General features: G+C 40.1%; 1 protein-coding gene across 1 annotated transcript; it reads right to left on the reverse strand.

Moving 5' to 3' along the window:
- Positions 1-335: 335 nt before the first annotated feature.
- Positions 336-13527, reverse strand: ZSWIM7 (zinc finger SWIM-type containing 7). Its single transcript, XM_063110367.1, has 5 exons — positions 13353-13527; positions 10102-10123; positions 7100-7202; positions 2086-2190; positions 336-751 (listed from the first exon to the last, which is right to left on the reverse strand). Exons 1-5 carry the CDS (start codon positions 13426-13428, stop codon positions 635-637), a joined length of 423 nt encoding a protein of 140 aa, XP_062966437.1. The 5' UTR covers positions 13429-13527; the 3' UTR covers positions 336-634.
- Positions 13528-13607: the final 80 nt, after the last annotated feature.

Consider the following 13607-nt stretch of genomic DNA (forward strand, 5'->3'; position numbering starts at 1 on the left):
TACAAAGCTCAGAAATGCGTGCAGAGCAAAACCAGCTCTTGCCTTGTTCTAGATGCCACCTCTGTATCAGTACAGCCCATGTAAGCTGTTTTGGCACCACTGGCACCACCACCCACCACCACGACGTTGCAGCTTACCAAAACCAGAACCCCTAAGTCTTTTCGTAGTAGCTGCTGTTCAGCCACATCTCTGCTCTGATCTTTTGCTGCTGCTGAGTAACTTCTGGATCCAAGGAAAAGAACCAACGCCTATTCATCTGACATCATCTTACCCCGAGTGGCCTGCCATTCCAAGCTTTTAAAAATTACTAGCAATTCAGTCCCTTAAGAATCTACTTGTGGACACAACATGATACTAGGCTTTATTTCAGTCTAAGATAAGTGATTACATACAGGGACATTCTGTACCCCAGGGGCTCAGAGGCTGGTTCAGGTTTTTCCTGAGAAGACGACTACACAGGGCTTCTAACCACGCACACCCTCCACAGCCCACAGTCCCTCCAGCAGTCCAGGAGGGAAAAGGGACAGTAATAAGTCTCTGGAAGATATATTTCATCTCTCTTGCATGACATATTAAATGCATTTCTTGGCAGGAATTTCTGTTTTGAAAGATGACGATGCTCAGTCTGTACCTTTTATGCTTCTTGTTTCTTCTCCGTCAATAATATGTCAGTCAGCTCCTTGTCAGAGACACTTAGCTGCTGAGAGGTCCTCATAACCTGACTAAGATAAACTGCCAAGAGATGCTTGCACTGGAATACAAAACACATAAACCTGTTAGAAACAGGCAGGACCAGGGTGGCCAGTCTAAACAAGACTTCTCAGTACCATCATATTTAGCAGGAAAGGACTGGGGCACACAGACTATGGGACCCTTTACTCATGGCCTAAAAAGTGCAGATAAAGGTGATGAAGTCAGAGAGGATAAAGAAAGACTGCCTGCTGCTTTGAGGAACAGTTTAGATCCAGTACAAGATGGGTACAAGATAGGTAATCCATGGTGAAAACCAAGACAGGTTCCTCATTTTAGTCCTAAGTTATGTTTCTTCCTTGCCTTAAGAAAGCTGTCACAGCAATGGCTACCATTCCCTGAGTCACTAAGCTACTAAGTACTTCCCATAGATCACCTTGTTTAAATCTGACAGCTACCCTGAACACAGGTATTATTCCCATTTTCACCATGTGCTCACAGCCTAGAGCCTCCTCCCTTATCCCACTGGGTCAACTTCCAGGGAGGGGGGTGGGAGGAGGAGTGGTGGCAAAACTCACATATGATGGCCTGCACACACCTCTGGGGAGATGACCACATGGGACTTGTCACAGAACACAGCTTTAGATCTTAAAGGGGCCCTGGCTCAATCCTATCATTTTACAGGTGAAATAAACTTAACGGCTCATCAGGTATGAATGTGGCCTTTTGTACAATGGCATACCCAACTTGCTACTAAGTTCCCAAGGTGTTTAAGAAGCTGGCAGTATACGAGGGGAGAGTAGAGTGGACACTGTTATTTTCTTCTTTGGCAAGACTTAAAAAATAGCTACCTGCTCTCAGGAGGGCAGTACCTCTCCTTTTGGAATAAGGAGGGTGTGACTATGTGCTGTTGCTGCTTGATGCTCTGGACTCTGAAGAAACTGGCAAAGGCTTAGAGGGACAGGCAAAGGTACTCCTGTCCCATGTGAAAGTTGAGTGTGCTGCCAGGCTGCCTTACAGCTAGTGGGGAGACATACCTCATGGCTGGAGTTGGGGATGTGCAAACTTTTCAACATATAATTTAATTTTTAAAATATTTTTATTGGGCCATCTAATTCCCCAATGCCAGCTTCTGGGATTACCCTCTTGTCCTCCCCAAAGCTTCACCCATGACTTTTTAAATGAAAAAGCAAGAAACTGATGTAGTTCTAAAAATGACACCACGTTGTGGGAGGCTAAGCCCGAAAGAGATGACTAACTGAAGTCAAGAACAATAAACTACACTTTGTTTCAATGTGTAGTAAAATTCCCACTTTGTACAACTCTAAAGCCATGAAGGGCTAGCAACTTCTTTCCTAATTTGACTACAGTGAGAAGAGCCTTCCCCATCCTCACCAGTAGGCTGTCACTCTTCCGTAGCACCGAGAAGGCAAATGCAGGACATGAACAGTAATGACACGAAGCCAAACATGTGTATGTTTTACCAGAACTTCCAAGTACCTACGAGAAAAGGACAGATGGTATCAGAGCTCTGAAGGTGTCTTGGATAAAAACGCTTCATTCCCTTGAATTCATCAATTTAATGACTCAGTTGCTCTGCACATCACACTGGGAAGAAGTGCTGTAAGGTTTGTTTCACACCAAAGGGGAAACTCAACTTCTCTTCCCTCCACTGTGCAGACTCTTCCTTCCTTAGTCGGTGCTCTGCCCTTCAGGACTTCACACAATGGAAATGAAGAGTTTCAGGCTAGTTCAACCATCCACACAAACCATTTTCTTCCTATGCCTGGTGATTCAAAGGGCCCACTCCATGGGCTGACTATAAAAAGTGGTGGAGGGGAAAGCTTCTCTCATCTACATTTTATTGTGGGGTTTAACCTTTGGTATTTCATAGCATGTGTTCAAGTTTCTGAGACTTCTACCCTGTATCTAAAGAGAGAGTGAAAACAGGTAAAGGGTGAAGAGTGGAAAAGGTTTTTGAAAAGCATTTGAGAGTGGGGAGAATAAATAAAGCAAAGAACTTTGCAAAAGGGATGAGTTGGCAGCTGAGGGTGAAGGTCTCAGGAAAAGAGGCAAGCCTGCAGGTGGAAAGGGGGCACAGACACGGGGGCTGCTAAGAGGCCCAGTCTAAGAACAAGCAGCCTTGGTAGCAGACGAGGAACAAAAGGAGACGTGCACGGAAAGTAAGACAAGGCTGCAGTGTGACTGGACACACTTATTAGAGAAATCACTTCTTTAGGTCTCTCTGCCACCCAAGCAACCAAAAGCTATTCGTTGGGGGCGTCATTCCTGGAGTTATTTTCCAAACTGGAAGTATAAGATTATTATTAGTATCCAAGGGAACTAGAAACATCCAGAGGATTAGTTTACAATGAATTTAAGAATTTGCTGCAGGGTCTTCAAATTAGTTTTAAGCTCTAAGATGGCAATCTAAATGAAAAAGCCATGACTACTCCAGGGATTCTTTCCTCTTTCTCCCCGACAAAGAATAAAGCAACAGGTAAGGCTTTAACCAAAGAAGAAACAGCAGATTCAAGTGTGCTTCTTTTTGTCACATGCTCGGTGGTTCCCATGATGTAGCCATGTCAGTGCCTGTTTTTTTTTTTTTTTTTAAAGATGACGGGTAAGGGGATCTCAACCCTTGACTTGGTGTTGTCAGCACCACGCTCTACAAAGTGAGCAACCAGTCATCCCTATATATAGGGATCCGAACCCATAGCCTTGGTGTTATCAGCACCACACTCTCCCGAGTGAGCCACAGGCCAGCCCTGTTGGTGCCTTTTTTTGACCAATTCAGTAGAATTCCTTGGGGTTGCCACATTACCAGATACGACCAATAATTGGTAATAGGATGCCTACTATACTCATTAAAGATTTCAGCCCCAGTTACAAGTTAGGTATTGAAAAATCACATCTTACACATTTCCTATTGCAAGGCTCTGACATGTTATGAACATATTGCTTACACCACTGAGTATCAATGGAGAAATTTCCCTAGGATGTCTGGAAAAAAACTGAAGAGACAGCATTAAAGAGGACTGTTTTCCATTTAATCCGACAGAAAACCCACCGTGATTCACTGGTTCCTTCTAATTGTGAGTCCCCAATCCATGAGAATGCTCCCTGGACTATGTTGAATAAATGCCTGGTGACTTAGGAATGGGAGGAAATTCTACAGAGGTTCCCTTGTCTGATCCTTTCAAAAGCTGGCTAAAACTCATCATAAAATATTTAACTGCCTAAGGGAAGTTACAGTAAATACTGTAAAAAGAGTAAGTTTTGAATTTGCTTCTTCTTTATCTGACAGTGCACAACCAATGAACCCAATAATCAGGCAAAAATCTGAGTAAGAAATGTTTAGAACTGGAAATTGACCTCAGGGACAATCTAACTCAATTCCTTCACCCTTCAATGGAAAAACAACCTCCTCTCACAGGAACTGCTTTGAGTTCTCCCAATCATAGTCCGGAATGTTTATCCCCAGAATAAGAGAGCTTTAAAAAAAGAAACATGCAAAAAAGAGGATACTTAGATCCAGACTGGACTTACAGAAACCTCACTTGGAGGAAGTCTGATGTGTTTCAGTCAGGTTGTAAGGAGAGAGGCCCACCCAGATGGTCATCTGTTCACAGGGGCACTTTTATGACATCACTCCTCCAAGCCTCTTAGGGTACTGTATTATTTACTGTTCCCTGTGTTTGGTGCCTCTCTCTGGAAAAAGGATTATACATTCCCATTCTATTAAATACAGGCTGGCTATGTGACCTGCTGCAGCCAGGAGAACGTGAGAGCCAAGCAGACACGTTAAAAATGGCCTCATACCACTGTTCTCTTTTCTCTCTGCTACGAGACCCATCGTGTTCCAGACAGGGGCTGCTTGTCAGTCGGGATCTCTGAATGAAGATGTTTCTGAGCAGAGCTGCAATTGACTCCTGATGGATGTGTAGCATGGATGAAATTTAAGACTTTGTTTTTGTAAGCTTCTCACATTTACAGGTCATTACTACTGTAATGTAGCCTGTTCTGACTGAAGCATCCTCCTTCCTAAGTGAACCAAAAAAGTTTGAAAAAAGCAACTCAGGTAACAGCAACACAATGGTGACTTTAGGATAATTACGCATTACACCTGGAGGACAGTAAGAATATCAGGGTTGGCCGATGGAAAGATTAACTAGTTGGGTATCAAGGCAGTGTCTAACTCAACTTCTACCATCTCATACAACCCCCGATGAAGCCAAATCCTTGCTATATTACTATATAATGCAACCATTAAGGTTACTTTGAGAGTATATAAGATTCATACAGCTTCTTTAATTCAAAGTCCAAGCTGACAGCCACAATTCTAGGAAGTTAGCATTTTTTGTGACTAAAATAGCAATGTAATACAGGATATGAATGACAAAAACTAAACAAATCATGGTGACTACTGGGAGGAATGAAGAGTCAATAATAAAAATATTTCAAACAAAATCTTTGAGATTTTAACTAATAACTATAGATCACAGAAGTAGAGGACAGTTAGAAATCTGCCTGCACAGGTCACATGTTATGCTGATAATGGATCTGAGACCAAATAGCCAAAACTAAAATACACGGTGAAAACTTGATGGCTCCTCTAGTTTCAGGTATCTTAGCTACATAAAAACCAAAAATAAAAATACCAGAAAAAACCCAGAAACACCTCCTCAAGTACAAACGATAAGTTCAGTAACTGATTATTAACCTATAAGTTCACCATGAGAAAATTCTAATAGGCAGTCTCTTCTGAATAGGAAAATACCATCTACAAGTTTTAACAGCAGCATCCAACACTAATTACCCTATTTTCCTTAATGAAGAAACACATGGAGATTTTGTCAGGTCAAAAATCTGTAGCATAACTTTTATGCTACAGTGTAGAATAGCAAGTTATTCACTAAGCAAAGGCACTAAATTTGCCCAAGCAAATTTGAGGCTTTGCTCAAGTCATTTATTCCCTTAAGAATTTATTACATGGTCTCTCAATGAGAATTAACTGACAGTCTCAGCTCTGAGTAGTTCGATGCAAATAAACCAGAACTCAAACATTAAAAAATTCCCTCCTTCCTGGTCTTCATCAAAGCCTGGATTATATATAAGATCTGATGGCTTTTTTCTGAGCCTTTCTAAGACAGACACACAATTCTGGACACCACTGCCAATACTTTCGTTTCATTCGTAAGATTCCCTTCCCTCAATTCCAGCTGCACTTACCACTGCTGCATATAGCTAAACTGGGCGGTGGGGGGGGGAGAGTGAAGGTGGTTAGAGTTTGGCCCATTGTTTATATAGTCTTTATTCAAGTCTCATTATAAAACAGGCAGTGTGGGGTAGCCAGATGTGACTGTTTCTTTACCTTTCTGCACGTTAGTCTCCTGCAAAATAAATACCTTGCTGGGTTATTGGTGAGAATTATCAATAACACATAAAAGTAATTCAGTCTGATAAGGAGCTGTTACTTCACAAATCTACCTATCCCTATCATAAGCTCCAATATGGCAAAGTGAAGGTCCAAGCAGACTGCCTGAATTCTGCACCGTTTGACCCTTAATAAATCTTGGCAATAGTTTTGAAAGATCATTTCTAATAGATGAGTCTGAACGTGTGGAAGGACCACAAAATGCATTTTGGCTTTTGCTTGTAAGCAAGAGATAACAAACAAGATGAAAATGTCAACAAATGTATGGGGGTGGGGGGGAAGGAGCATCTCTACTATCAAACAACAGGAAAGCCAAAGTTGACTCTACTCCGTTAGACCTAAGAAAAGAGCCTCTCCACACCATTGCTGGTTCTGTTCAGTGCTACTGGATAGAGTCAATAGGTCATATTTACCTTAATTACTAAAATGCCTGGAAGAAATTAAGTGAAATAAGCCACAGAAAGACAAACAAATACCACATGTTCTCACTTATATGTGGACTCTATAAAAGTCAAACTCACAGAAGCATAAAGAAGAATGGTGGATACCAGGGGCTTGGGGAGGAGGATGAGGAGATGCTGGTCAACGGGTACAAAATTTCAGTGAAGCAGGAGGAATAAATTCATGAATTCTACTGTACAACCATGCTTAACGTGGCTATAGTTAATAACAATGTACTGTATACTTGAAAATTGCTAACAGTAGAATTTAAGTGTTCTCACCACAAAAAATAAATATGTGAGGTAAGGAGATATTAATTAGCTTGATTTAGTCGTTTGACAAGGTTTATATATATCAAAGCATCATGCTGTATGCCATAAATATATACTTTTGGTTAATTACAAATAAATAAAATTTAAAAATTATTAATATGTTAAGTTTATTAAATCAAAAGTTTTCCAGCATTCCAGGAAATACTCAAAGTATCCTAAGAGGCTTCTGTTGAGATAATCCCCACCTCTAGACTTCTACCTGGTAAACGTGCCTTCCACTGGGCGACGAAACCAAGGTGACGCACTGTCGATCAACTAGGTCCAAGGCCTGGATGGCTGATGAACCAAAGACAAACTTCAGCCTGGGAAAATAAAAAGGCTTCAGGTTAGAGGGACTGATTCTCAAAGTCACCTCAGTAACTGGACCCAAAGGATCACAGCATTTTTTCAAAACTTCATTTTATTTTGGAAACAAAGAAAATAATATATTAAAACCCATGGACTCACTCACTCCCCAGAATTAACAAATGTTAACATCTTGTTCATATATTTCAGATTTTCATTTTTTTTTTAAATAAAAGGAGTAAACTATTACAGATAAAGAAGCTCTCTTTATACTTCTCTGTACTGCTTCCTATACTTCTTTCCACCTTCCCTTCATCCCTGAGGCAACTACATGCATTTGTTGGTTTCCTTTCTGTTAATGCTTTTATATCTCATTATACATAGAGCGTTATGTGTGTACATATATGTGTATGTACATACTTATGGTATTGTTTTGTAAGTCTTAAAACATAAAAGGTATATTGTAGATTTTATGGCGGCTTGCCTTTTTCCACTCAACGCATTTTGAAAACGATGCATGTTGATACATACGTTTCTTTTACTCTACCTTCTGAATATTCCATTATAGGTACATACTACATTTTATTTGCTAAGTACACTGATGGGCATTCCAACTATTTACATCTTATATTATTATAAATTAATACTCAATTATCCCCATCCATGTCCCTTGGTGTACATATGAGGATACTTCAAGAAGTTCATGGAAAGATTCGTATTATCTTTTAATTCTATTTTTCTACAAACTTTTTGAGGTACCCTCATATATGAAAATTCTTCCTGGTTATATAACTAAAAGTAGAATTGCTGAGTCTTAGGATATGTGCATTTTTTTTTTTTTTTTTTTTTGTCTTTTTCGTGACCGGCACTCAGCCAGTGAGTGAACCGGCCATTCCTACATGGGATCCGAACCCGCGGCGGGAGCGTCGCCGCGCTCCCAGCGCTGCACTCTCCCGAGTGCGCCACGGGCTCGGCCAGGATATGTGCATTTTTAAAATAGATGCTGCCAATAGCTTTCCAAAGTGGAAACAGCACTCCCACCAGCACTGAATGAGAGAGTTCCATTTTCTGTATGTCCTTACCAACACCAGTATTACCCGACATTTTTATATTTGACTATCTGATGGATGTTAAATTTACACTTCTGGATTAGTAATAAGACTATCCAGCTGTTAAATGATACAGCAGAAAAATTTTAATATGTGGGCAAATTCTTATGTTAGGTGAGAAAGTCTGGGGACAAAATTGTCTATTCAGGAACTCTCAATCATGTTAAAAAATTTTTTCTTAAGGAAATCTACAAATTATTTCAAAAGAAAAAGTTCAATAAAAAAAAAAAAAGAAGGCAATAAACCAAAATGTAAGAGTGATTATCACTGGGTAAATTGTTAGTGCTTTTGATGTTTTATTTTCTAATAAATCAGGTTTACTTTTTTATTATTTTTTAAACAAAGAATGCAGGTTATTTTTATAAACTGGAAAACAGAATGGCTAGGTTGAACTAAAACTGAAAAGTTAATGTTTTAAAGAACACATGACTTAATACAGTAAAAAGACAGAACTACCAAGTCTTCAAACTTGAAATGTTACTTCATTTTCCAACAAACTAGTCTCATATACAACAAATTATTGGGGGGATGGGAAAGAGTGCTTTTAAATTTTTTAAATTAAATGTATGAAGATTTAGTCTACAAAGAAAAATAAAGAAATAAAATTTGGTGAGAAACTTATCAGAGATAATCACAGTTAACTTTAATAATTTTAAAAACTGATTTGTTCATTTTATGGCCTATTGTGAACATCTCTTGAATGCAGTATTTTTTAATATTTTTAATGTCTACAAAGAATTCTACTGTAGAGATGAATCACTTCTTTTACCTCCCCAAGCTCTGCCTTTGGATAATTAGATTGTTTCCAGGTTTTTTGTTTTTTGTTTTGTTGCTGTCATAAACAATACAGAATGAATATACTCACTGTAAAATCTTTATCAACATTCATAATTACTTCCTTGGGATACATTCTTAGAAGTGGTATTTCTAAGTCAAGGTATATGTATATGTTTCAAAGCTCCTATATCTAGATTACCTTCCAATTTACATTCCTGCCAGCAGTATCCCTTTCCCCATATTCTTGCCAACGTATTTTCTGAGGTTGCCAGTTCTATAGATGAAAAGCTATCTTATTATTTTAATTTGTATTTTTACGGTCACTACTAAGATGTATCTTTTTTCCTAAAAGTTTTTGGCTATTTGCATTCTTTACTTATTTGCCCATTTTCTTTCTTTCTTTTTTTTTTTTCTAATAATATATAATCCTTATAAAAAACTTAAGAACAGAGAAAAGGTTAAAGCCCTTCCCTAAGTTCCACCTCCTTCCTTCCTCTTAGTATATAGGTTGGTGTATACCCTTCAGGGCTTTTTAAACACAAGGGTGTATACATGCAACTGAGCACCATTGATTACTAGGTAGCTTTCACTTTTTTGTTGCTATTGAGAATGTAATTATATTTTCGAGCTTTGTGCTATGAAGAAAAATGATTCTTGATTTTTTTTTTAATAACTGGCCACTATTTTATTCTCGTTTTTTTAAAACTAGTTATACTATCTGCAAATAATAATTGTCTTTCCTTGCAGATAGATGTACTTCTAATTCCTTTTTCGTGTGTTAGTGTAACAGCTACAATTTCTAGACCAATGTTAAATAACAGTGGCAAATATGACAATATGGGAGCGCCTTGTAATGTCCAATACAGTGTTAACTATTCACTTGAGACAGATTTTTAACAATCATGTCAAGAAAATATTTTTCCAGTTTAGAAATAATACTTTTAAAAATCAAGAGTTGATGTAAAAAGGATTTGGCTTTTAAAACGTATTAATGCTTTAAAACATCAAACACAACAAGATATATACTTACGATAACAGATGCTCATCAGGAACTGTAAAATGGGAATGGAAAAAAGTTAAACCAGTGACCGTAGACATAAAAATCTTTAAAAGACTATAACCAAAGACTTCTGTGTAAGATAGTATATTGAAACTATGTATCTAATTTTACTCCTTCCCCAAACCCCACTAAAACAATAATAAAGGGATTTATGTGTATATGTTTATATATATATACATGTGTGTGTGTATATGTTATGTGTGTGTATATATATATACACACACACACACATACATATTTTTTGGTAGCTGGCCAGTATGGGGATCCAAACCCTTGACCTTGGTATTATCAGCACCACATTCTCCCAAGTGAGCTGAACGATCAACCCCCAATAAAGGGATTTTTAAAACAGCATAAACTCCCACAGATGAGGACAGGCAGAAACAACAGGAAAGATACATTGGAAGTTGATAAAAGAGTAGAAAATAATTTACAAGATCTGAGAAAAAATCATAAGCTAGCAATGGGGAGAGCCAAGCACCAACCTGATTTATATTCCCCTCCTTAGTTCTAGGTGACTGCCTCTCCCTCACTCTGGTAAAAGATTAGGTTTATTTTCTGGAGAGGTTCAAACATAGGATATCCGGACTGGAGGAAAACACTAAGCACATTGGAGGTAAGAGTGTCACATCGAAAACGGGGGGACCTCCTGTTCTCTTCCCCAGCACTGCTCCCATAACACAAGCAATCTGGCCTCCCCCCTCTAGGCAGAAGACTGGAAGTCTTCCTTGAGGAACCTGACCAGGCCCAAGAGAAATAACATTGGAATGGTTTCACAAACTAAACAGCCTGGTGAGAAAAACTACAGTGATGTTGACAGTCCATAAGCCCTTCTGCCTCCAACAGCTTTCAAAACATTTTTTAATCTTCCATTCTTCAATATGACAAGACAACTAAGCATTACCAGAAAACAAAGGAAAGGCAGGGACAAAACAAACAGAAGAAAGAGGAAAAACTGCAGAGAGAAGAAACTTTCAAAATCTATTATTAATATCAGAGGAAAAAAATAAGTCAATGCAATCATAAAATAGGCACAAGATATAAAAAAGGAATCTTTAGGAAAAGTGTTCTAAATTAAAAATATAATCGCAGAAATAAAAATCTCAATAGAAAATCTGGAAGATAAAGTTGAGAGTTTCCAGGAAGTAGAGGAAATAAAAAGATGAAATACAGGAGAGACTTACGTTAATCAGAGGGATGTTACAAGACATTCAGTAAACTGAGTAAAAGGAATACCAGAAAGAACAGAGAAAACAGGCAACCTGTCAATCAAATAGTTCAAGAAAATTTCCTAGAATTGGAGGACACGAGTTTTTAGCTTAAAGGGCCCACTGAGTATACTATGGTAGAGTGAAAAACGAAACCAAACCAAACCTGATCAGAAGATTCAGTTATAAAGAGAAGGTAATTCAAACTTCCAGAGAAAATAAAGTTCACATACAAAAATCAGGAGCAACACTAGAAACTAGAAGGCAGTGGCACAATGCTTCAGATGATGGAAGAAATATTATTCCCAACATATAATTCAATATCTAGCCAAACTATCAGTTAAGTGTAAGAATAGAAAAAGACCTTTTACAGACAGTGTAAAGCCTCAAAAAGTATATCTCATGCCCCCTTCTTCAGGAAGCTACTAGCTTATGTGCTCCATAAAATAAGGTAGCAAACCAAGAAAAAGAAAACTGTAGGATATACTAAACATAAGGCCCAACATAAGTACAGAGAATTTCCAGGATAATAATGAAGGGAGATTTCAGGAGACAGCCGAGAGGTCAGCCAGTCCATATTAGGCAAATGAGAAGGCTCCAGGAGAGATTTCTACAGGAAAGCGAAATGGATAAAATGCCTCACTCATCAGAATATCTTGAGTGGAAATCTAGAACACTTGTAAAGAGTTTGAGGTTGCATCAGGGATAAATACATAGAAAGCTAAACATACAAACCAACCAACCCAGGGAAACCAAAAAGTTACACATTCCTGTAATCATAGTGTCCTATATGGCTTAGCGGTGACTGGTTTACACACCATCGTACAGGTGTGTAAACTGAGAATGTCGATCTAAAAAATTACCACTGAAGGAAGAGAGATTAGGAAAGGTGTATGAGCAGCTAGAACAAAGATTTCGAAAAAGCAGAAAGCAGTACTGCTGAAAAGAAACATTAACCCACGGCAACGTCCCCGTGTCTGAGCCACGACTGTCCACGTGTGGAGTAATCCGTGCTGGCACAGCCCAGTTCTGGAAACGGCTGTATGAAATGACAGCACTCCAAACCCTCAGGCCATCCAGTCTTCGAGCTCCAGAACCAGTGTTTCGGCTGACGACAATGTGGCTTTTTCGCCACCCTTTCTGGAATCAGGACATGTCTGAATACTTGGCTGATCTAATTTTTTAATCATACATACTTAAGTCTCCTTAGTTTTGACTGAACCGAGAAAACAAAAATTGGCTTTTCTCCATCCTTTAAAAGCAGTAACTCAAAATAAATCCTTTCAAAGTACAGGCCTTTTAAGACAAAAGCCGTGCGACTGAGTGAGCAGTGGCAGTTGAGACCTAGGCTGGCCGCTCTTTATAAGGCGGTCATTTTCACCCCGGAAGGGCAGCTCAGCAGCCAACGCGCTGCCATTAGGAAGTCCTCCCACGCTAGCACGCTGTGAACTTATCTTGCTGCCACGTCTTCTCAGTGATTCTGGGGGCACAGTCACAGCATCCTCTGCTGGTCACACAAAAAACGTACTTTCACAATATCCACATGTACGCCAGTAACCGCGCTGGGTTTTGTGGCCCTAGAATATTTACTTCCAGAACCAAGTGTACGAGAGTATTCAAGTTAACATCAGAATTTGAGGTAAAAAAATAATAAATTTAATAATTCAAAATGAAATAATTCAAAAGTTCACCTTCCCATAGCTCACCTAGGCTTCTGCCTGCCTCCTGCCCTCGGCCCTGGGGCCCCTCTCACCTGGCCTCAGGTAGCTCTCAGCGCTTGGCCCACTGGCCTGCTCGCTCTCTGCGCTGTCCCCTAAATATTCGCCGAATATTTAGGGAATAGATTTGGCTTTTTACTGGCCCAATTTTTTTTTTTTTTTTCTTAACGGGCTTGGGGTTTAAAGGAAAAAAAAAGCACGGATAGACGGCGCGAGGCGGCGGGACCGAAACCCAGCGCCGCGCCCGCCCGCCGCCGCCGCCCCGCCCAGGCCGCAGCCGCCCGCCCGCCCGTACTTCGCGCGCCCTCCTGCACCGCCGCGGCCATGTCGCTCAGGAGCTCCTCCACGACTGCCGGCAAAGTGACGGCCATGACCGCACAGCCGCGCCCTCCTCAGCGGGCGCAGCGGCCGCGAAGCCCCGACAGACGGCGCCGACCTGCGGGCCCGGGCGAGACGGAGGGGCGTCGGCGTGCGCCCTCGCGCATGCGGACGCAACGATGACACCGCCTGGAGCGTCAGGGCCCGACCAATCCGGCGAGCGCTCGGCGCG

Source organism: Cynocephalus volans, chromosome 10, assembly GCF_027409185.1.
Source record: "Cynocephalus volans isolate mCynVol1 chromosome 10, mCynVol1.pri, whole genome shotgun sequence".
In the NCBI taxonomy this organism is placed as follows: Eukaryota; Metazoa; Chordata; class Mammalia; order Dermoptera; family Cynocephalidae; genus Cynocephalus; species Cynocephalus volans.

What these genes read in the sequence shown, in the direction of transcription:
- ZSWIM7 (XM_063110367.1), bottom strand. Translation starts at nt 13,428, where the DNA reads ATGGCCGTCACTTTGCCGGCAGTCGTGGAGGAGCTCCTGAGCGACATG. An exon ending in GGTGCAGGAGGGCGCGCGAA is followed by an intron (nt 10,124 to 13,352) that starts GTACGGGCGGGC and finishes CCCATTTTACAG; the next exon opens with TTCCTGATGAGCATCTGTTA. An exon ending in GGAAGAGTGACAGCCTACTG is followed by an intron (nt 752 to 2,085) that starts GTGAGGATGGGG and finishes TTTGTATTCCAG; the next exon opens with TGCAAGCATCTCTTGGCAGT.